This window comes from Desmodus rotundus, chromosome X, assembly GCF_022682495.2.
Source record: "Desmodus rotundus isolate HL8 chromosome X, HLdesRot8A.1, whole genome shotgun sequence".
NCBI classification, from domain to species: Eukaryota; Metazoa; Chordata; class Mammalia; order Chiroptera; family Phyllostomidae; genus Desmodus; species Desmodus rotundus.
The window spans coordinates 5950731-5972383 of record NC_071400.1 but is presented as its reverse complement, the minus strand read 5'-3'; the positions used below and the strand labels follow the sequence as shown (position 1 = coordinate 5972383).

The window sequence follows — 21653 nt, the reverse complement described above, 5'->3', positions numbered from 1 at the left end:
TGGGTTCATTTCTGCCTGTAATTTCTGTTAGTCACTTCTCTTTCTTTCCCTCACTTGATCAGTTTTATCAACTGCAAGTAATCAAAGCTGATCTTACTATTTAGTCACCCAGAACTTCCACAGTAATATCACTTTTCTTGATTACTTTGGACACCCTGACATGACTCATGTGTATTAGAGGACCTGCTGTACCTTTCTTACTATTTTGTTTTTTTAAAAAATTTATTTCTTGCCTCTAAAAGTAAGGCAAAGACCATTGTGCCCTCATTTGGAGTGCTTGTAACTTTGACAAGATATTTATGTGATTATTTTTACTCCTAATCTTATTATCTATCACATTACAGGACAGGAAACCAACCTCACTCTGGAATCACCTTTGAGAAGCTGTTATTAAAAAACAAACAAGCCCTGACTGGTGTGGCTCAGTGGGTTGAGCATTGCCCTGCTGACCAAAAGGTCAGAGGTTTGATTCCCAGTTAGGGCACATGCCTGGGTTGCGGGCCAGGTCCTCTGTTGGGGGTGTGTGAAAGGTAACGGTGATCCATGTTTCTCTCTGACATCGATCTTTCTCTCCCTCTCTTTCTCCATCCCTTCCCCTCTCTCTAAAAATAAATTAACAAAATCTTTAAAAAAACATGCTTAAAAAAACAAAGTAACAAATAAACTCCTAGACCTTATTTGAACCCAGTGAGTCAATCTCTTGTCTTGGGATCCAAGGATCCACATTTTACATACCTCCCCACATGACTCTGATGTGATTTGGCCCCTGACTATATGCTAATTTGGGACATGTACAGTTTCACTGCATGCTCGCCCCTCAAATCATGACCCCAGTATAGCTCTTGAGTGGTTGTCTCTGTGCCAGTTTCTAGAACTCCTCAGCCTTGTAACATATCCATGGTGTGCTCCAGAGTGCATTGAAAGCTTCATTTTCTTTATGCTCAGAAAGTCATTTCCTAACCAAGAGCTTAGAAAAATTTACTTGTGTTTTTAGTGAATTGTTTGAAGGTTATTTTTTACCTTTAATTCTTCCATTTATTTGACACTGAATATATTGTTTGGTTGTGAAATAAGAGTCTGCCTTATTCTTTCACAAATAGTTAATTTTCTAAGCTCCATTTATTGAACTTGTTTTCTTTTTTCACTAACTTATAATGCTGCTTTTATTGCATATTAAGTTCTTATATTTACCATGATAATTTTTTTCATGAGCTTTTCATTTTTTTCCCACGGGTCTGACTATTCCTGTACTAGTATGACTAGCATATTAATCAGTTTTCTATTGTTATAAGTGGAAAATGAATTGTGCAGTATCTGGAGGAAAAAAAAAATTCCTGAGATCCACATGGAAGGATGTTGCTCTGCGGTGTGGCTTATTGATGATGTAAAATTAAGGGGGTTCCCCTCCTGAGTTTCCAGTGTCCCACCTTTGTCTATCCTGCCATGGGAAAAGTCTAATCTTGTCCTCCGTGGAGCCAACTCCAAAGCCAGGGTCCAGCGTTTTTGCTTCATATTAAAGCTTAGTTCTTTGGAGTCCACAGGCAGGTGCTGAGCGCTCTCAGTCTCCATCCAGGTAGCTTAGCCTGTTCCATGCTGCTCCGGTGCAATGGCAGAGTCCACATGGTCACTGGCTTTGGTGCTCCTAAGGCCACCTAGCTAATGGGAGAGAACACGTGAGCTCATGGGATGAGTGTGTTTCCAGGTTTGGGGGAGAGAGGGGAAGTGGAAGACAGAGATCGAGAGAGAGAGAGAGAGAGAGAGAGAGAGATTCTGTGTTCTCCTAGGGTTATAAGCAGGAGTTTGGTTTTGGGATGGACCAGATGCTTTCTCAAAATGACCATTCAACTTCCCAAGCTTTCATAAGCTTCGGATGGTTGCAACCCCCTAATTGGACTGACAGGCCTCTATAGTCTAGCACCTCTACCTGTGCCCCTCTGATAATCTGGGTGCGGGGGAGGAGGAGCGTTCATCCCCTGGGCAGAGCACTACGCTGTGTTTCCCTGGAGCTTATCTTCTTGGTGAAGCAAACAGGTTTATGCTTCCCAGTTTATTAAATTCAATGTCTTACTGCTTTGCTCCTTTTCCTTTTATCAGTACATATAGTTAAATACTGACGGTAACACTATTAAGTGGCACAAATTCTCACCAAGTACTCTTTTAAAAATTGGTTGTTACTTTTGCTAGTTCATTTTCCATGTAAACTTTAGAAATATTGTATCCTGTTCTAGAAACATGTTTGTTGGCATTTTGATATGAATTGTATTAAATCTAAAACTTAAGTGGAACCAAGTTGATAAATTTTCAATATGTAGTCTTTTTATTTAGAATCACAGTATTTTTCATTTATGCAAATTTCATTTTTGTTTTATACTTTTCTTTAGATAAGTCCTACATAATTATAGATACTTTATTCCTAGGTTTGATTATATAAATAACACACAGAATCCCGTTGTTTTTTTCTGATTAAGTTTTTGAACCGATTGTGGCTAGTATATAGGATGTTTATGATCTTTTGTATCTTTATTTTCTTTTTCTTTTTTTTTTTTAATTGTTATTCAATTACAGTTGTATGCCTTTTCTCCCCATCCCTCCACCCCACCCCAGGTGAACCCACCTCCCTCCCCCCCCTCCACCCTCCCCCTTGGTTTTGTCCATGTGTCCTTTATAGTAGTTCCTGTAATCCCCTCAACCCACTGTCCCCGCCCCCACCCCCCACCCCCGCCCTGGCTATTGTTAGATTGTTCTTAACTTCAATGTCTCTGGTTATATTTTGTTTGCTTTTTTCTTCTGTTGATTATGTTCCAGTTAAAGGTGAGATCATATGGTATTTGTCCCTCACCGCCTGGCTTATTTCACTTAGCATAATGCTGTCCAGTTCCATCCATGCTGTTGCAAAGGGTATAAGCTCCTTCTTTCTCTCTGCTGCGTAGAATTCCATTGTGTAAATATACTATAGTTTTTGGATCCACTCGTTTGCTGATGGGCACTTAGGTTGCTTCCAGTACTTGGCTATTGTAAATTGTGCTGCTATGAACATTGGGGTGCACAGATTCTTTTGGATTGGTGTTTCAGTGTTCTTAGGGTATAATCCCAGCAGCGGAATTACTGGGTCAAAGGGCAGTTCCATTTTTAGTTTTCTGAGGAAATTCCATAGTGTTTTCCACAGTGGCCTCACCAGTCTGCATTCCCACCAACAGTGCACGAGGGTTCCCTTTTCTCCACATCCTCTCCAACATTTGTTTGTGGATTTGTTTATGTTGGCCATTCTGACTGGTGTGAGATGATACCTCATTGTGGTTTTAATTTGCATCTCTCTGATGGCTAGTGATGCTGAGCATCTTTTCCTATGTCTCTGGGCCCTCTGTATGTCTTCCTTGGAGAAGTGTCTGTTCAAGTCCTTTGCCCATTTTTTAATTGGGTTGTTTGTCTTCCTGGAGTGGAGTCGTGTGAGTTCTTTATATATTTTGGAGATCAGGCCCTTGTCTGAGGTATCCTTGGCAAATATGTTTTCCCATATTGTTGGTTCTCTTTGTAATTTGGTGCTGTTTTCTTTAGCCATGCAGAAGCTTTTTATTTTGATGAGGTCCCATTTGTTTATTCTTTCCTTTATGTCCCTTGCTTTAGGGGATGTGTCTGTGAGGATGTTGCTGCGTGGAATGTCTGAGATTTTCCTGCCAATGTTTTCCTCAAGGACTTTTATGGTGTTACGGCTTATATTTAAGTCTTTTATCCATCTTGAGTTTATTTTCGTGTTGTATCTTTATTTTCTGACCAGAGATTTTTTTAACAAACTTTCTTGTGAATTGTAACAAAATTTCAATTGTTTGTGTTGGTTTTTCAGGTAGACAATTATGTCATAGGTAAATAATGATTACTCTTTTTTTCTAACAAGAACACATAGTTTGCTCTTTCTTATTTAATTATATTACCTTTTCTGTTTCTGTTTGTTGTTTAATTCCACTAGATAGCCCAGCGGTTCACCACTCTTGCTCTGCATTGAAGTCACCAGTAGAGTTTAAAAAATCAAAACTCAGCTTCTTACATTTTGACTTAATTCGTGTAAGGTGGAGCCTGGGCATTGTTGTTTTTGAAAGCTTCTCAGCTGTTCCTAGGAGAATCATTGGTCCAGACACTCTGGCTCAACGATAAATAATACTGGTGAAAGCAGGATTCCTTTCTGGCTTCTGGTCCTGAGTTTCAGTGTTTCACTGTTAATTGTGGCATCTACTGATCATTTGAGACACATTCAGTGGTGCTGGCGGCAGCTCATACTGGATTATAAGACCTTACTGTGCACCTCTTTTCACAGCTTCAAGTTCATTAACATCATGTTGATAGCTTAATCGGCCCCATACCATGGAAATTGGCAAATGCTACAAATCAAGGCTTTTTTCCTCCCTGAGCCAACATAGTCATTAGTCATTTACGAGTGCACCACTGTAGATATTTATTGGGTTGACGAAGTACCCTGCTATTACTAGGCTGAGAATGATTTTTATGTTTATTACTATTTGAATTTCACTGCAGTCAGCTTCAATCATACTGACAACTTCTATCAGCCAAGTTTTAAAACCTTACAGTAAATGCTTTTTTCAGGGGGGATGTTTGTATTTTGATTCATCAGGGTATTTTCCTTTTTTTGAACAACATTGACTTTGCCTAGACCTGATAACACTTCAGTTTGTTTGGTCTATTGCATTATAGACAAGCAGGAGTCATATTTGGGTTTGTAAGATATCAACGTGAGTTCTTGCCCAAAACCTTCAGGTCCAAATGGGTAAAAACAGGGAAAAATAACTTCTCCAACAAACGCTACTGTAGTGAATCACAGAATCAGAAGGCATTGTGTTTGGGTGGAAAAGAGCAGTACAGTCACCTACCTAGAGGGTAGATGGACTGCATGTTGTCCAGATAACCCTCTATAAATACTCTGAGGTCATGAAGATGTATACAAGCATTAGCCTATCTCATTGTGGTTTTAATTTGCATCTCTCTGATGGCTAGTGATGCTGAGCATCCTTTCATATGTCTCTGGGCCCTCTGTATGTCATCCTTGGAGAAGTGTCTGTTCAGATATAAGTGGAACCTAATCAACAAAACAAACAAGCAAGTAAAACAGAACCAGAGACATTGAAATGAAGAACAAACTGACAGTAACCAGAGGGGAGTGGGGAGAGGGATAAATGGGGAAAATAGGAGAAGGAGCAAGTATAAAGGACACATGGACAAAGCCAAAGGGGGGTAGCATTGAAGGGGGGAGGTGGGGATGGTTGGGACTGGAGGGAATGGTAGGGGGAGAATGGAGACAACTGTACTTGAACAACAATAAAAAAATAAATAAATTTTTTTTTCAAAAAAGAATTAGGCTATCTAAAGCTGGAATTTGCATTCTCTGAGAAGTAATTGGAATGCAGAATCATAATCTTGTCAGTTACATGCCGACCCATGTGCTTTGTAATCAAGTGAGGTAAAATTGGGGTGGATGGCCTCACTTGATTGCTAATTAAAGAGCCTCAATAGGACAGACACCTGGCTAAATTGATTGCCACTGTACTTCCACTGAAAATGAAACAGACCTTGGACAGGGCCAGGATTTTACACAAACGAGGCTGCAGTGTGCTTCAGAGCACACCAATTTCCATTTTATATTGGAGGATATCCTTCTCATTTGAGCAATTGAAATGTTAATTCCTGTATCCAGGATTCCTTTGCCTTTTCCCGTTATAAAAGATGGAACCTACCCTCCTGTATGCCAGACACTGTTCTGGGAGAAAAGGGTTCTATAGGTGCACTGGAGACACACAGGCACAGACTGAGTGGCTGCCCCTCTGGAGGGTGCAGGCAGTAAACCTTGGGGGCATCGCCAGGGTGGCTTCTCTGCCATCATGAAGGGTGTAAGAGCTATGTGGGTGTGGCTGTCTCCACATATATTTTCATGTATGGAAGCAGAGGGTCATTGTGATGGCCAGGGCCATCACAGAGAGCCCCCCACTAGTGTGATGCCCAGGGAAGCTGTGGGCGCAGGGCGGCCACCATGTTTTTAGAGTAGCAGAACCATGTGTCTGCAGTTCCTTCCTGCCTGGGAGGACCCCAGGCATTGACCTCTAACCCAGGAGAGCCTCAGCCTGGGCTCTGCCCGACAAACCCATGGGAGCGGGGCTGCCCAAAGCCTTGGGAGCAGAAGCAGCACCCCAGTGTGTGCAGAAGGAGGGATCCCCACCCTAGCAGGCCTTAAGCTTTCAGTCTTGCTCAAGGACCTGTTATCCCTTTCTTATTTTCTCTTTCTCTTTTGGAATGGGACTGTTTGTTCTGTGCCTGTTCCCCCATTGTATTTTGGAAGCACATAACTTGTTTAACAGGTTTGCAGGTGGAGAACAGTTTCCTCCAGATGAATTATCTCACCCATATCTGATTTAGATGATATTTAGATGTGACATTTGGCCTTGAACTTTTGAGTTGATGTGGGGAAGAATGAACTTTTGGAAATATAGGGATGAAATGAATGTATTTTACATGTGAAAACAACATGAAATTGAGTGGGCAGCAGAGGTAGAATGCTGTGGTCTGAAGGTTTTCCCCTAAACTTCATATTGAATCTTGACTCCCCAAAATGAATGGTGTTAGGCAGTAGAGTCTTCTGGAGGTGATGGGGGGTCATGTGGGTTCATGAGATAAATGCGGTTATAAGAGATTCCAGAGTGAGAAGCCTGCAGGCTATAATGGACTTCCACATCTAGAACTGTGAAAAATAAATTTCTGTTTATCAGTCACTCAGTCTCTGGTATTTTGTTAGCATAGCCTGAACCAAGGCACTCACTTGGTGTCTTGATTACCGTAGTTTTATAGTAAGTCTTAAAGTTGGATAGTATTAGTGCTGAGACTGTTCTTCTTCCCCAATATTGCATTACCTATCTGTTGCCTTTCCATGTAAACTTTCAGGTTAGTTGTTGATATCAACAGGGTAACTGGCTGGGATTTTGAGTGGGATTGCATTGAATGTATAGATGAAGTTAGGAAGAACTGACATACTGAGACTTCCTACCCATGTATGTGGAATATCTCTCCATTTATTTAGACCTGTGATTTATTTTATCAGGGTTTTATAGTCTTCTTCATATAGCTCTTATACATACTGTATTAAGTTTATATCTAAGAATTTCATTTTTGAGATGCTGATGTAAATGATGTTATGTTTCTCATTTCATATTTCAGTTGTTGCTGCTATACACAAAATTAATTGACTTGTTTATTAACCGTGCACCCCGCAACCTTGCAGTTATTTAGTTCCAGCAGTTTTGTTGTCATTGTTGATGGTTTGTGATGGTGGTCATTTCATCTGTGAACAAAGGCAGTTTTAATTTTTCCTTCCTAGTCTGTGTGCCTTTTCTTTTTCTTTTCTTCTCTTATTTCATTAACTAGCATTCACTGCAATGTTAAATAGGAGTGATGAAAGAGGACATCTTCACTTTGTTCCTGATCTTACAGGGGGAAGCATTCTCTCTTTCACCATTCATTATAATGTTCGCTGTATGTTTTTAATAGATGTTCTTTATCAAGTTGTGTTCTCTCCCTCTCTCCACCCCCTCAGTTTACTAAGGGTTTTTATTGTAATTAGCTATTAGATTTGTCAGTTGCTTTTTCTGTGTCTATTCACATGATCATATGCTTTTTTTCTTGGCCTATTAATGTGATGGGTAACATGAATTGACTTTTGAAAGCTTAATCAGCCTTGCATACCTATAATAAATCCCATTTGGTTGTGGGATTTATACAGTGTTGTATTGTATTTGCTAATATTTTGTTCTGGATGTTTACATTTATATTCATAAGAGATAATGCCATCTGTAGTTTTCCCTTATTGTTATGTCTTTGTGTGGTTTTGGTATTAGAGTAATGCTGGTCTTGTGGAATAAGTTAGGTAATACTCCCTTTGCTTCTATTTTCTGGAAGACACTGTAAAGAATGGTATAATTTCTATCTTCAATATTTGGTAGGATTTATGAGTCAACAAATCTGGGTCTGGTGCTTTCTGTTTGGGCAGGTTATTAATGATTGGCTTAATTTCTTTAATAGATATCAACCTATTTAGATTTTCTATTTTTGTGTGTGTGTGTGAATTTTGGTAGAATGTATCTTTGGAGAAATTGCTTCATTTCATCAAGGTTGTCCGATTTATAGCCATAGAGCTCTGTATAGTACCCCTTGATTTCCCTTTCAGTGACCATGGGATCAGTAGTGATTGCCACTCTTTCATTTCTGACATTCGTCATTTGTTTCTTCTCTTTTTCTTTCTCAATTAACCTAGCTAAAGGGTTATCAATTTTCTTGATGTTTTCAAAGAACTATCTTTTGGTTTTATTGATTTTCTTTATTGATTTCCTGGGGTTTTTTTTTGCAATTAATTCTTTTTTTTTAAATTTTTATTGTTATTCAATTACAGTTGTATGCCTTTTCTCCCCTTCCCTCCCCCCCCACCCCAGCTGAACCCACCTCCCTCCCCCACCCCCACCTGTTTTTAATTCCATGGGTACCTGCTCTAATTTTTATTATTTCTTTTCTTCTTCCTCCTTTGGGTTTTATTTGTTCTTCTTTTTGTAGTTTCATAAGGTGGAAGTTTAGAGTACTGATTTTGGCTCTTCCTACTTGTCTAATATATGTATTCAATACTATATATTTCTCTCTGAGCATTACTTTTGCTATACCCCACAAATTTTTATGTTTTATTTTTATTTTGCTTTACTTTGAAGTGTTTTAAAATTTCTCTTGAGATTTCTTTGACCGACATGTTATTTGGAAGTGTATTGTGTAATTTCCAAGTATTTTGGGAGTTTTCAGATATCTTACTGTTACTGCTTTCTAGTTTAATACATTGTAATCAAAGAACAGATTTTGCATGACTGCTATTCTTTACATTTGATAAGGTGTATTTCATGGCCCAGAATGTGGTCTATCTTGGTGAATGTTCCATCTGGACTTGAGATGAATGTGTATACTGCTGTGCTGGATGAAGTGGTCTATTCATGTCAATTAGATCCAGCTTATTGGTGGTCCAATTCAGTTCAATTATATCCTTTCTAATTTTCTGCCTGTTGGATCTGGTGTTGAAGTACCCAGAAATAATAGCTGATTCACATCATTGCAGTTATATCAGTTTTTTTTCTCATGTATTTTGATGCTTTGTTGTTGATTGTATACCTGGTAAAGATTGCTGTCTTCTTGAAGAATTAATCTTTCTGTGTAATGGCTTTCTTTATCCCTGATAATTTTTCTTGATCTGAAGTGTGCTTTGTTTGAAATAAATAGTGCTACTCCTGCTTTGTTTTGATTAGTGTTAGCATGGTATATCTTTTTCTGTTTTTTAATCTTTAATCTATAAGTGTCTTTACATTTAAAGTGGATTTCTGGTAGGTAATATACAATTGAGTCTTGATTTTTTTAATACACTGACACTCTTTGTTTTTTAATTAGTATATTTATAACATTGACATTTCAAATAATTATTGTTATAGTTGGATAAAAATCTGTCGTATCTTTTATTGCTTTCTATTCATTGTCCTTATTCTTTATTTCTCTTTTTGTCTTCCACTCTTTTTCTGTCTTCTCTGGGTTTGAGTATTTTGTATGATTCCATTTGTTTCTTTTGTTAGCATATCAATTATACTTTTTTGTGAAACATTTTTTAGTGGTTTCCCATGCACTTATAACACACATTTACAACTTATCCAAGGCCTCTTTTATTTTTTAAAAGATTTTTCTATATTTACTTTTAGAGACAGGGGTCGGGAGGGAGAAAGAGAGGAAGCGAAACATTGATGCAAGAGAGAAGCATGGATCAGTTGCCTCCTGTATGCACCTTGACCGGGTACTCAACTTGCAACCCAGGCTTGTGCCTTGACCGGGAATCCAACCAGCAACCTTTTCCTTTGCGGGACGATGCCCAACCAACTGAGCCACACTGGTCGGGGTCGAATACTCTTTTAAATAACACCAATATCAGTACAAAAGTAGTATTAGTACCTTGTAGCAGAGTATTCCTAATTCTTCTTCTCAATCCCTTATAATATTGTTTTTATTCATTTCCCTTATCTATAAACTATGAGCACTGAATGCCTTGTTCCTATTATTTTGAACTTTTACCTGTAAGAGCAATTAAGAATAAGAGAAATTAAAGGTTTTATTTACCATCATTTATTCCTCCTCTCATACTCTTCCTTTGTTTATGTAGATCTGTGTTATTGACCTATAGCTTCGTCTATAAAGAACTTCTTTTAATGTCTTTCGCAAGGCAGGCGTACTGGTAACAGACTTCCTCAATGTTTGTTTAAATGAGAAAGTATTTTTCCTTCACTTCTGAAAGATAATTTCACTGGGTACAGAATTCAGTCTGGTCTTCTTTTCTTTTAACACTTTACATATTTCCCTCTGCTCTCTTCTTGTGCTGTTTCTGAAGAGAAGTGTGATGTTATTCTTACCCTTGCTCCTCCTTTGGTAAGGTGTTTTTTTTTCTTCTGGCTTCTATCAAGATTTTTTCTTTGTTTTTGATACTTAGTGTAAATACGACATGCCTAGGTGTAGATGTTTCAGTATGTATTCTGCTTGGTGTTTTCTGAGCTTCCTGCATCTGTGGTCTGTTGTTTTCATTAGTTTTGGGAAATTCTCCCACTTCATTCCTTCAGATATTTCTGCTGTTTCCTTTCTATTTCTTCTCCTTCTGGTATTCCCATTACATGCATGCTAAAGCTTTTGTTATTGTCCCAGAGTTCTTGGGTATTCTGTTCTTATTCATTCCTTTTTTTCTCTTTGCATTTTAGTTTTGGAAGTTTCTGTTAACATTTCTTCAAGCTCACTGATTGTTTTCTCAGCTGTGTCTAGTCCATTGATGAGTATAGTGAAGGAATTCTTCATTTTTATTACCGTGGTTTTTTTAAAAGATTTTATTTATTTTTAGAGAGAGGGAAGGGAGGGACAAAGAGAGGTAGAGAAACATCAATGTGTGGTTGCCTCTTGCATGCCCCATAGTGGGGACCAGCCCACAACCCAGGCATGTGCCCTGACTGGGAATCGAACCAGCAACCCTTTCGTTCGAAGGCTGGCACTCGATCCTCTGGACCACACCAGTCAGGGCTATTACTGTGTTTTTGATTCTAGAATTTCCTTTTTTTTTTTTTCTTATAGTTTCCATCTGTCTGATTATATCCATCTCTTCTTTTATGTTGCCTACATTATAGACCTTAGCATAGTAATCATAGTTGTTCGAAATTCCCAGTGTGATAATTCCAACATCTGTTTCATATCTCTGTCTGGTTGTGATGTTTGCTGTGTGTCTTCAAATTATGTGGGTTTTTTTTGTTTTTTTGGTTGTTTGGTTTTTAGTATCTCTTGCAATTTTGTGTTACAAGCCAGACATGATAGAATGGGTAAAAGGAATTGAGGTAAACAGACCTTAAGTGTGATGTTTTGTTTATCTGGCTAGGGTTTAGCCTGTGTTAACTGCTGTATTTATAGGTCAGGGGCCAAACTTACCTCTGGTGCCCTTGTTTTTATCTCCCCTGTTGTCTTTGGCTTTCCCCAGAGACTTCTTAAATACTATCTGAGAAGCATAGTTATTTTAGTCATATTTCCACGTTATCATCCAGGAAGCCTGTTGACGTGGTGGTAAGGTATCAGGATAGGGGTAGCATTCTACAGTCCTCTAATTACAGCTTAGTCTGTTAGTGAGCCTGTGCCCCTGCCCTGTGACCTTCACAAGTGCTTCTCAGTTTTAGTTTGGTTTTCCTACTTAGAAGACACAAGAAGGCAAGCTGGTCTGTAGTTGAGAATTTCCTTTTTCCTAGATCAGTTAAGCTCTGGTAAAACCCCAGTATATTAGGGTCTGGTAAAATAGTTTCTGTTGAGGTCAGGGCTTATTTAGAAGAATGAAATGCTCTGTGCATATTATTTAAAAGGCTGCTTTTTCTCTCCTCCTCTCAGAAGCATGGAAACATGAGAGATTTTTCTCAGGTCTTCGTTGTGAGAACTTGATAGGGCTCCTGGAGGTAAAACTCACAAAAGTATGGGGTTGCTCTCCCCTAGGACTAGGCACCTGTAGAACTTCTCAATCTCAAACTTGTCCACACCAAGCCTCTAGCAATTCATCAATTATAGATCAGGCTTTTCTAATCCTGTATTTGTTCCCAAGGAGTTCTCTGCTCTTGGGCCTCTACTCTAGTGAGTTTTGATTCTCTATATATACCTGTCTATCTCTTCAGTTTTGGGGATAGTAGTTCACCCTATGTATGATGTCAGTCCTCTGATGGATCCAAACCAAGTTTATTATCTGTTTGTTATACTTTTTTTCTTGTTGTGAATGGGCGAGATGATTTCCAAGCTCCTTCCATGCCTGACTGATATAAATCCAAGGGAATTTTTAAGACATCAAATATATGTTTTATAAAGTTTTCACCTCTTGAAAACTGTTTAGAGTAACTATCTTTTAATTAATGTACTTTATTTTTCTTTTAAATGGGTAAAAGGTAAGATCTTTGGAACACTAACTTTTTTTCTCTCCCCTCCTCTCTTTATTTTTTTGTCAAATAGATCCTAAGTGCCCAGGAGATGTTGATTTTCATAATAGTGACTGGGACATTAAGACAATCACCAGCTCCTTGAAATTCTACCTCAGGTATGCCTGATAGGACTGGGGGCCTTGTTTTTCACAGTTGATGAAATGTGTCTGCGTGGAGATTGGAGTTAATATGATCCCAGTTTCAGGATATTGGATCAGATTGCTAAAGAAAAAGCGAGTGAAAACGATTTCTGTTAAAGAATGTGCATTAGAAAACATTTTTTAAAATCTGGGAATTTAAGCAAGGGAAGCCTCAAAATAATAGAACTGTTATTGAAAAATGGCTTTTTTAGGAGAAAATTATTTTATTTATTTTATTTTTATTGAGTTCATTGGGGTGACATTGGTCAATAAATTACTTAGGTTTCAGGTGTATAATTCTATGATACATCATCTGTATGTTGTATATGTTGTATTGTATGTTCATCACCCACACTCAAGTCTCCTTCCATCACCATTCATCCCTCCTTTTCCCTCTTCTACCCCTCCCACCCCCTTTCCCTCTGGTAATCACCCTACTTTTATCTGTATGTGTTTGTGTATGGATTTCATACTCATGCTTTAATTGATATAATGGAAAGAAACAATAAAATACAACCTTAAAAATATTGGAATTTAATGAAGTGAAAGTGGTAGGGGAAAAAAGTTTACTTCCCAGCAAATTTTGGGGATTCACAATGACAAATATATTGTTCAATTTATTAGCATAAATTTATATTATGTAAAAGTATTTGTTACATATATTTTTTTTATTTTTTCAAAGATTTTACGTATTTATTTTTAGGGAGAGGGGAAAAGGAGAAAGGGAGAGAAACACCAATGTGTGGTTACCTCTCTTGCGCCCCCTACTGGGGACCTGGCCCACAACCCAGGCATGTGCCCTGACTGGGAATCGAACCAGTGGCTCTTTGGTTTGCAGGCTGGCACTCAATCCACTGACCCATACCAGCCAGGTGTCCCATACATATATATATTTTTTAAACACATTCATTTCTTACCATTCTTTATTAAAAAAATTATTATTGTTCAAGTACAGTTTTCTGCCTTTTCTCCCCACCTCCCCCCTCCACCCCATCTGTTCCCTCCTCCCTTCCCTGATCCCAGCCCCCTTGGTTTTGTCCATGTGTCCTTTATATTTGTTCCTGAAAACACTTCACCCATTCTTTATATTCCATAATATGTACCATACTTTATGTGCTAAAATGTCTTCTTTTCAGTTATCGTACTTTTTGTCATTAAGATAGATACTTAAGCTCTGGGAAATATCGTTAATCCAAAATAGATTGGGTTCCAGATATCGCTGTTAAGTGACCTTCTGCTGTGGTGTCATTTTAGAATGTTATATAAACATGAATGCTTTTTCCAGGAGTATTTCTCTTGCATCTGCCAGATAAAAAAGATACTGTTGTTGGAGTATATATTCTGTGCTAGGCAGTGTTCTCCTTGCTTACACTGACAACGTCATTGGTTTTTTTTTCTCACAGTGACCCTCTGTAAGGTAGGTGTGGCACTAGTACTCATTTTACAGACGAGGAAATTGAAGTGCATCCCCTCCCCTATTAAGTAGTATCCATGGTCACAACTCACGTTATTTAAATCTAAATATCTCTGTCTTGTAAGGCCATGTGTATTGGAGCCTCTTCTTCCCTTATTCCTTACCTGCAGGGACTGTGGTCTTCTTGGAGTTGCTTGGGTAATTTATTAAAGATAGGGAAAAATCTACGATGCATACTTTCAAGAGACTTGTGATGGTAAGAATAGTGAGTGTAAGTGACTCTGTCTGTAGCCTTCTTCAAAGGAGTCATTTTGTTTTTGAAGTTTTATGTAGCTTAAATCACTTCACACATTACATCTTCTCCATTCATCCCTCAATAAAAGTGTGGCCCTTGTGAAAGGTGGGAAGATCGAGGCTGAAAGTGTGAGTGGGTAGCACCCCCAATAGGAGATGTTAGTCCTTAAGACTTTTATTTATGGGCCTTTAATAGGCACTAGCCAGTCAACACTCTTAAGATTTCTCAAAGATATCAGTATTTTCAGAGTGGGCCTCCTCCGTCTTCTGGGTATGTAACTCACCCATTATCTGCACCATTTCCAGAAAAATACTAAAAACTATCCCTTCTCTCTCCTGTGTCTTTGACCTCTCTCATTCATCTGGCTCTTTCCTCCCAGCATATAAATATACTCCAGTAGTGTGCATCTCCTTCATTCAATCCACCATTCGCTCAATCCTTCAGTGAACATGTCCCGAGAGCCTACTGTAAGTCTAGCGTAGTGTTAGGCTGTAGGCATACAGCTGTGAGTAGATGTGGTCACTGACCTTAAAAAGGTTATAGAACAGTGAAGGAGGCAGAAAAAAGACAAATAATTATACAAACATAACAAGCTATAATAAGGGCTCTGTAGGGAAGGCACAAGGTATTGTGGAGGCAAGGAACAAGAAGACCTGATTTATTCTGCTTGTTTATTTGAATGGAGATTTGAATTATAATGGGAGGCAACTGTGGGAGGCTGCTCCAGACAGAACTGAGCATGCAAAGTCCTGAAGTAAGAGGGAGGAAGACTGCTTGAAGTAACTCCATGTACCTTTTTATAGGTGGAGTATTGAGTATAGAGAGGGAGGGAGAGATATGTACGGGCCATTTCATGCAAGGCCTCATAGGACATTATAAGAATTGGGGTCTGGCCCTGCCGGGTGTAGCTCAGTTGGTTGGCTATTGTTCCACAAAGCAAAAAGTCATCGATTCGATTCCTGGTCAAGGCACATGCCTGGGTTGTGGGTAGGTCCCTGGTTGGGGCGGGCAAGAGGCAACCAGTCAATGTGTCTCTCTCATATTGATCTTTCTCTCCCTCTCTTTCTCCCTCCCTTCCCCTCTCTCTAAAAGTAAATAAATAAAATCTTAAAGAATTTGGGTCTGGATTTATCTTAAAAGGAATGGGAATATACAGGGGTAGGCAAAAGTAGATTTATGGTTGTGAGTATACGGAACAGTTTATTCTTGCATTGTTACTTATTAACTATTGTATTATTTTCCTTACGAACAACTGTAAACCTACTTTGGCCACTCTGTGTTGACAGATTTTAAGCAGGAGGTTACATGATGAGATTTGTATTTTGGAAAAAAATAAATAGAGATTATATTAGAGGGAAGCAAATTAGGTGCAGGTGGAAACCGATTAGCAGCGTATTGCTATTAGGAAATCCAGGAAGGACATTGTGCTTCTCCTTGTATGAGGGATAGCAGTGGGCGTTAGTAGAAATAAGCATAGTCAAGAGAGCGCTACAATTGTCTTAACCATTATTCTGCACACCTGAAACTGATAGAAAATAACACTGAGTATAAGCTGTAGTTGAAAAAATTTTTAATTAACAAAAAGAGATTTGGGGTATAAAATTGGATATTAAGAAAGGGGAGGGCGAGATAAAAGAATGACTTCCATGTTTCTGGCCCACACAACCAAATGATAGTCATGCATTTACTGATTTGGGAAACACAAGAAAAATACTAGATTTAAGATGACAGTTAGGTTTTGGATATGTCAAATTGGGAGGTCTTTGAAGAAATCAGGACAGGTCTTAAACAGGCAGTTGGAAGTGGGAAATATAGAGGAATGAAGCTCAGGGAAGAGTTCTGGGCTTGAGATAAAAAAAAAAATTGAGAATCATTGACAATGCATAAGGTAATTGGAGGCAGAACCTTAGACGAGATTGCCTAATGAAAAAGATACTTCACCCTCCTCCAAACCAAACTTCAGTATATGAAGTAATATACGCGCCCTGTGTCTACTTAATCTCCCAGTTTGCTCTTTAACCCATTGCATTCTAACTCTCAGCCTCTCTGCTCCATTGAAGCTGCTCTTGGCAGAGTCGCCAGTGACTCCCTCAATGCCAAACACAATGGTCAATTGTTGGTCTCTTACCTTATTTGACCTCTTTGTATCATTTAAAGCTGATAGCAAGCCTGTTTTGAAATTTTCTCTTCTTTTGGAGTCTGCTATATCACTTGCTTTTGGATTTTCTCCCACCTCTTTGGCCATTTTTGGCAGTCCTATTTATTTATGACCTTTCTATCTGCTATTTCCCAGGGCTCTCCTCTCTTTTTACTGCACTGGCGGGATGGGAAATTTAATATCCACAGGAGCCAAGACATGTTTAAAATGAGTGTGAAATAGACTACTTTCATATTAAACATATTGCACATGGAACCTTTATTTGTATAGCAATCCCTTTGTTTATACATAAACAGCAGTATTTACTTCTACAAATAACCATATGGGCCCAGTGTAGCCATATCTTTCCACTTCTTTTCAATAGAGGCATAAAATCTGGATTTTTTGTGAAATATCTCAATTTTTCATATTCTGATGACTGATTGAATTCCATTTCTTTTTTTATACACTATTCTGTACAAATAAATGTTGGAAAGTCTCATGTAGCTTTTGGCGGCCAGATAGCCATCTCTCCTTGAGCAGAGATCTGTTCTCATGGTTTAAACCACTCTCCTAGGTTCATGATTTTTATGTCTACTTCTCAGATCCAGAAGGTCAGCCCATCCATCTTCCTAAGACAGCTCCCTTTGGCTGTCCCAATGGCCCCTCTGACTTAGCATCTCCTCTTCCCTCAGAATCAATTTCTATTCTATCCAGTCACCTGAACCATATTACTCTTCCTATCTTTACTGCTTTTCAGTAACTCCCCTAATCTTTTCTTTGTGTCCCTAGTGCCACAATTTTTATTTAGGCCTTTAATACCTCTCACCCAGATTACTGCGGTAATAACCGTGGCAAACAGTATAGCATAGTGATTAAGAGTGTGGACTTGAGGCAGACTGCCTAGTTTTGCACTTACTGGCTGTGTGGTCTTGGATGAGTTATTTAACTTCTACAAGCCCCAGTTTCCTCATCTATAAAATGGAGATATTAAGAATATATACTTTATAAGGTTGTCATGAGGACTATATGAGTAAATGTATGTAAATCACTTAGAACAGTGAAGAGTTTGCTATTATTATTATTATTTTTAGTGAATCCCTTTCTTTTTCGGAGCCACCCACCACCTCTCTTTATATTATCATCACACTTGTCCCATTGCATTGCAAATTTTGTATATGGCACTGTCCTCAATTAGACTGTTACCCCCTTGGAGGTTTGGACTATGTCATACTTACCTCTGGCTCCCCAATATTGGCAGAATGCCATACACAAGTAGGTACTAAGTCATTGTTATTATTTTTTTTTTATTAAATAAACCCATTTGAGCCTCAATTTCCTCCTCTATTTGATGAGGATTTGCATAACTGCTACGCCACACGGGATCACTGGAAGGATCAAATGGGAGGACAGATGTGAAAGCAACTAAGCAACTATCAAACTGGAAAGACTTCACTGTAGCACTCAGGGGGGGTCCACTTGGAATTTTACAGGATTGCTCTGTGCCTGTTTTCATTTGGGGGAATGAATTGAAGACCTTCCTGAAGGTCTCAGCCCATACTTTCGCAGGGCTTCTGTTGAATTACTAGCAAATAGGATTCCTCAGACAAAGTTTCAGGTGCAGAGCGAGGACGGTATGTAGTCACACGAAGCTGTGGGGCTGAGAAACCTCAGCTTTGATACCCACAGAACTGAGAATTTGAGGCCTGGCTACTCCCTTCCTAAAGGAACTTACCGTCTTCATTAATTTCAGGAATCTTTCTGAACCTGTCATGACCTATAGACTACATAAAGAGCTGGTCTCTGCTGCCAGTAAGTATTGATGTTACCAGTTACTTGTGTTGTCCTGGCTTCTTAATATTTACAGCAATAAGCCTAGAGAACTGCTTGAGGGAAAGTAATTGAGGGGAAAAACACACACGCAGATTTTATTCACTGCCAAATGAAAGTATTCGTGCTTGCTGTCTCACTCAAGTGTTGTACAGTTTTTCATAAGTCAACGTTAGTTGAGTGGTTTGGAGGCAACTGGCTACCTTGAGGGATGTGACAGGTGTGAGGACTTGATTGATTGATTGCGCCTCTTCCATCCATGGGAGAGCATCGGCTCACTTTGCCTTTTCAAATGGTTTTCGATTGAGTTGTGAATCAGTAATTCTAATCTGTTCGTTGCTAGGGTTACATTTTCTGGATGTTAAAACTGCAGGTGAAGGTGGAGAGATGCATGGGAAATAAGGCGTAAAGAATCATCCGAAAAGTTGGCAGCTGAAGAAGCATTAAAATTTTTTGGCCAAGGACCCTATAAGCATTTCTACCTACTTTGATGTGACCCCTTCTCCCGCCTCATGCCTATGTGCTGTACAGGGAAGAGTCAGAGGACTTGTCCTCATAATAACTCTTTACTGAGACAAGATACCTATGATCTTTGAGCGATTTTCTTAGGAACCCAGAGGCAGGAGCATACCTGCCAGGACCACAAGGATGGTGGGTGAGCAAGGGTTTCCATCTGGAAATTTACATGTGGAACATTAGAAGCAACCTGCTCTACCCCGAATTCTGAATGCCTCTGAGATGGTCTTATCCTTCTCTTCTCATCTTTCTCCTCTCTTCTAGTTTCTTCGTTTTTCTAGGTCTGTTTCCTTCTTATTTCTCTCTCTTCCTCTCTTTATCTCTGCCCATCTCTCTCATCTCTCTGTCTTTTGCCTTTTGGTGTCTCTGTCTTTTTCTCTCTCTGTCTCAGTGTCTTGTGTCTTAGTATATTTTTGCCATTGTGTTTCTGTGCCTATTTATCTCTGTCTCTCTTTTCATCTCTGTAACACTCTCTGTGTCTCTTGTTCTTTATCTTTGCATGTGTGTATCTGTGTGTCTGTATGAGAGTTTGCTCGATCCAATTGGCCAGAAGGCAAAACTCTCTCTGTCTCTTTTCTCTCTCAGAGTCTGACAACCTGGATTATCGGCTGGGAGCGATTCACTCCTTGGTATATAAGCTACCAGAAAAGAACCGGGAGATGCTGGAACTTCTTATAAGACACTTGGTCAAGTAAGTAACTTCTGAGGCTTCAGGAAGAGTTCCCGTTAGAGGACTGGCCCACAGGGTAGCTCAGCAAACAAACTGCCTATCATCTCTTAAGTCCTAGCCATCAACTGCTTCATCCTGGGCATGCTGCATTCTCTGTAAGGACGGTGATTTTGCCTATACCCTTGTCTATATCCTCCCAGAGTCATTGAGCATCTCGTTTGACGGGTTGTCTCATTTGAGGGGCAAATCCAGGTAGACTAGGCTGAACAGAGGCCTTGATCTCAGATAAATTGTGGTTTCGAATTCCAACTCTACCAGTTATTTAGGTGGAAAATGTTAGGCAAACCTCTCACAGACTGTTTGGTCACCTCTAAAATGTGGAGAGTATTTCCCATCATGCAATAGGACTGCGGTGTGGATGTGAAGGACACAGGTAAACTGCGTGGCGCATAGGTGGTCTTCAAGAAATGGGAGTCACTGTTGAGATTATGGTTGACTCCTTGCTTGGGTGTGGCAGGCCTGGACAGATAGCAGCATTCCGCAGAGTAGGCCTGCTGATGGGCTCTAAGTTGGGTGGGTGTAAGGGGCACGTGTGCCCCACTGTGGTGCTTCCCAGCCAGAGGGCTCAATAACGTGAATGAAGATGAATTTACTTGACTCATAGAGGGCCAGCTGCTGCCTTTCTGGAAGCAGTATGGTGCCACAGAGAGCACTCTATCCAAGAGTCAGCAAGCCTGGATCCTAGTTTCAAGGCCACTCTTGGTATCATAAAAAGTAAAGAAATGAGACAATAAGCTCAGAAAAAAATGTATGCATTTTAAGTGTATTTAACAAAACAAAGCTATCCACACACAAAAAATGCTGTGATGATATGCTTTAACCTCATTTGGAAAGATCTCAAACCCTGAAAATTCAGGCCCTTGGTGAAGGCGAGGGTGTAGGCCAGGTGGCCCTCTGGGCCCCCGTCTGTGAAAAGCCTGCTCACTCTGCCTCGCTGGGCCTCGGGTTCCCTGTGATATAATGAGATATCTCTGAGATCTGATCCCGCTCTGACATTCTTCATTTTCGATGAGTATGATGGACACTAGTGTAGATAAATAGGCAGAACTGACAATAGGATGGTTTTTATATTTATTGCCAGTGTTTGCAATTCGGGCAAATAGAGGCTATTAAGACACATTTTCTTTTGAAAAAGTTGTTGTTGATAATCTCAGGAAAAGCACAAAAATCAGCACATGAGCCATTTGCGTGTTAATTTGAAGTTGTCCTGAGGGAAACAGACTTTGTGTTCAAGTTCCAGCTGTAGCACTAATTGGCTGTGTGACCTTGAGAAAGTCCCACCTACTCCCTGGGCCTCACTTTGTTCGTCTATAACATGAGGGAACTGGACTAGCTAATCTTGAAGGGTTCTTCCAGCTCTGATTTTCAAAGAGTATGAATACATGACAGGAGGCAAGGATTTGGGTCAGGGACCCTTCTGTTAGCAGTGGGTGAGCATCGCCTTCCTCCATCTACCCAAGGGGTTGGCTACTTGCCCGGCTTTAAGGATCTTGGTCCCTAAAATCCCTAGAGCAAGATGAGCAAGAGACAACATGGACAAGAAATAGAAAGACAGATAACCTGAAATGTATGAAAAACTGCTCAAGTTCACTTATAATAAGAAAAAAAATGAAATTAAACCTCAACCATCTATTGGCAAATCCTGAGGCTTGACTGCATTCTCCGTTGGTGAGACTTTGGGACAACAGGCGCTCTAATACATTGTTGGTATTAATGCAGCGCACACCTAGAGGAGGGGAATTTAGCAATATGTAACAATCTGCATATTGTCACCCTTTGACTCAGCAATTCCACTTCTAGGCCTCGACTTTGAAGACACCTCCACAAGTGAAAAAACAACATATGCACAAAGCCCATGGTTGTAGCATGATTTTTAATAGCAAAAGATTGCAAACAACACAGATGTTTGGTAAGAAGGGAGTAGTTGAGTAAGTAATGGTATATTCAAATAGTGTGGTATTACACAGTCATAGCAAAGAATGGAAGAAAAATCTATTGACTTTGTTTTTGTAGTGATTTCCAGGATGCGTTACAAATTTCCAGCAT

At 39.5% G+C, this 21653-nt stretch overlaps 1 protein-coding gene across 4 annotated transcripts in view; it reads left to right on the top strand.

Moving 5' to 3' along the window:
* OPHN1 (oligophrenin 1) overlaps positions 1-21653 on the top strand; it is a 268416-nt gene that overhangs the window by 179279 nt on the left and 67484 nt on the right. For all 4 annotated transcript variants that reach the window (XM_045191252.3, XM_071220302.1, XM_045191250.3 and 1 more), the window contains 3 exons: positions 12577-12661; positions 18285-18343; positions 19463-19568. In XM_045191252.3, coding sequence (XP_045047187.2) covers positions 12577-12661; positions 18285-18343; positions 19463-19568 — 250 coding nt within the window. The remainder of the gene's footprint in view (positions 1-12576; positions 12662-18284; positions 18344-19462; positions 19569-21653) is intronic.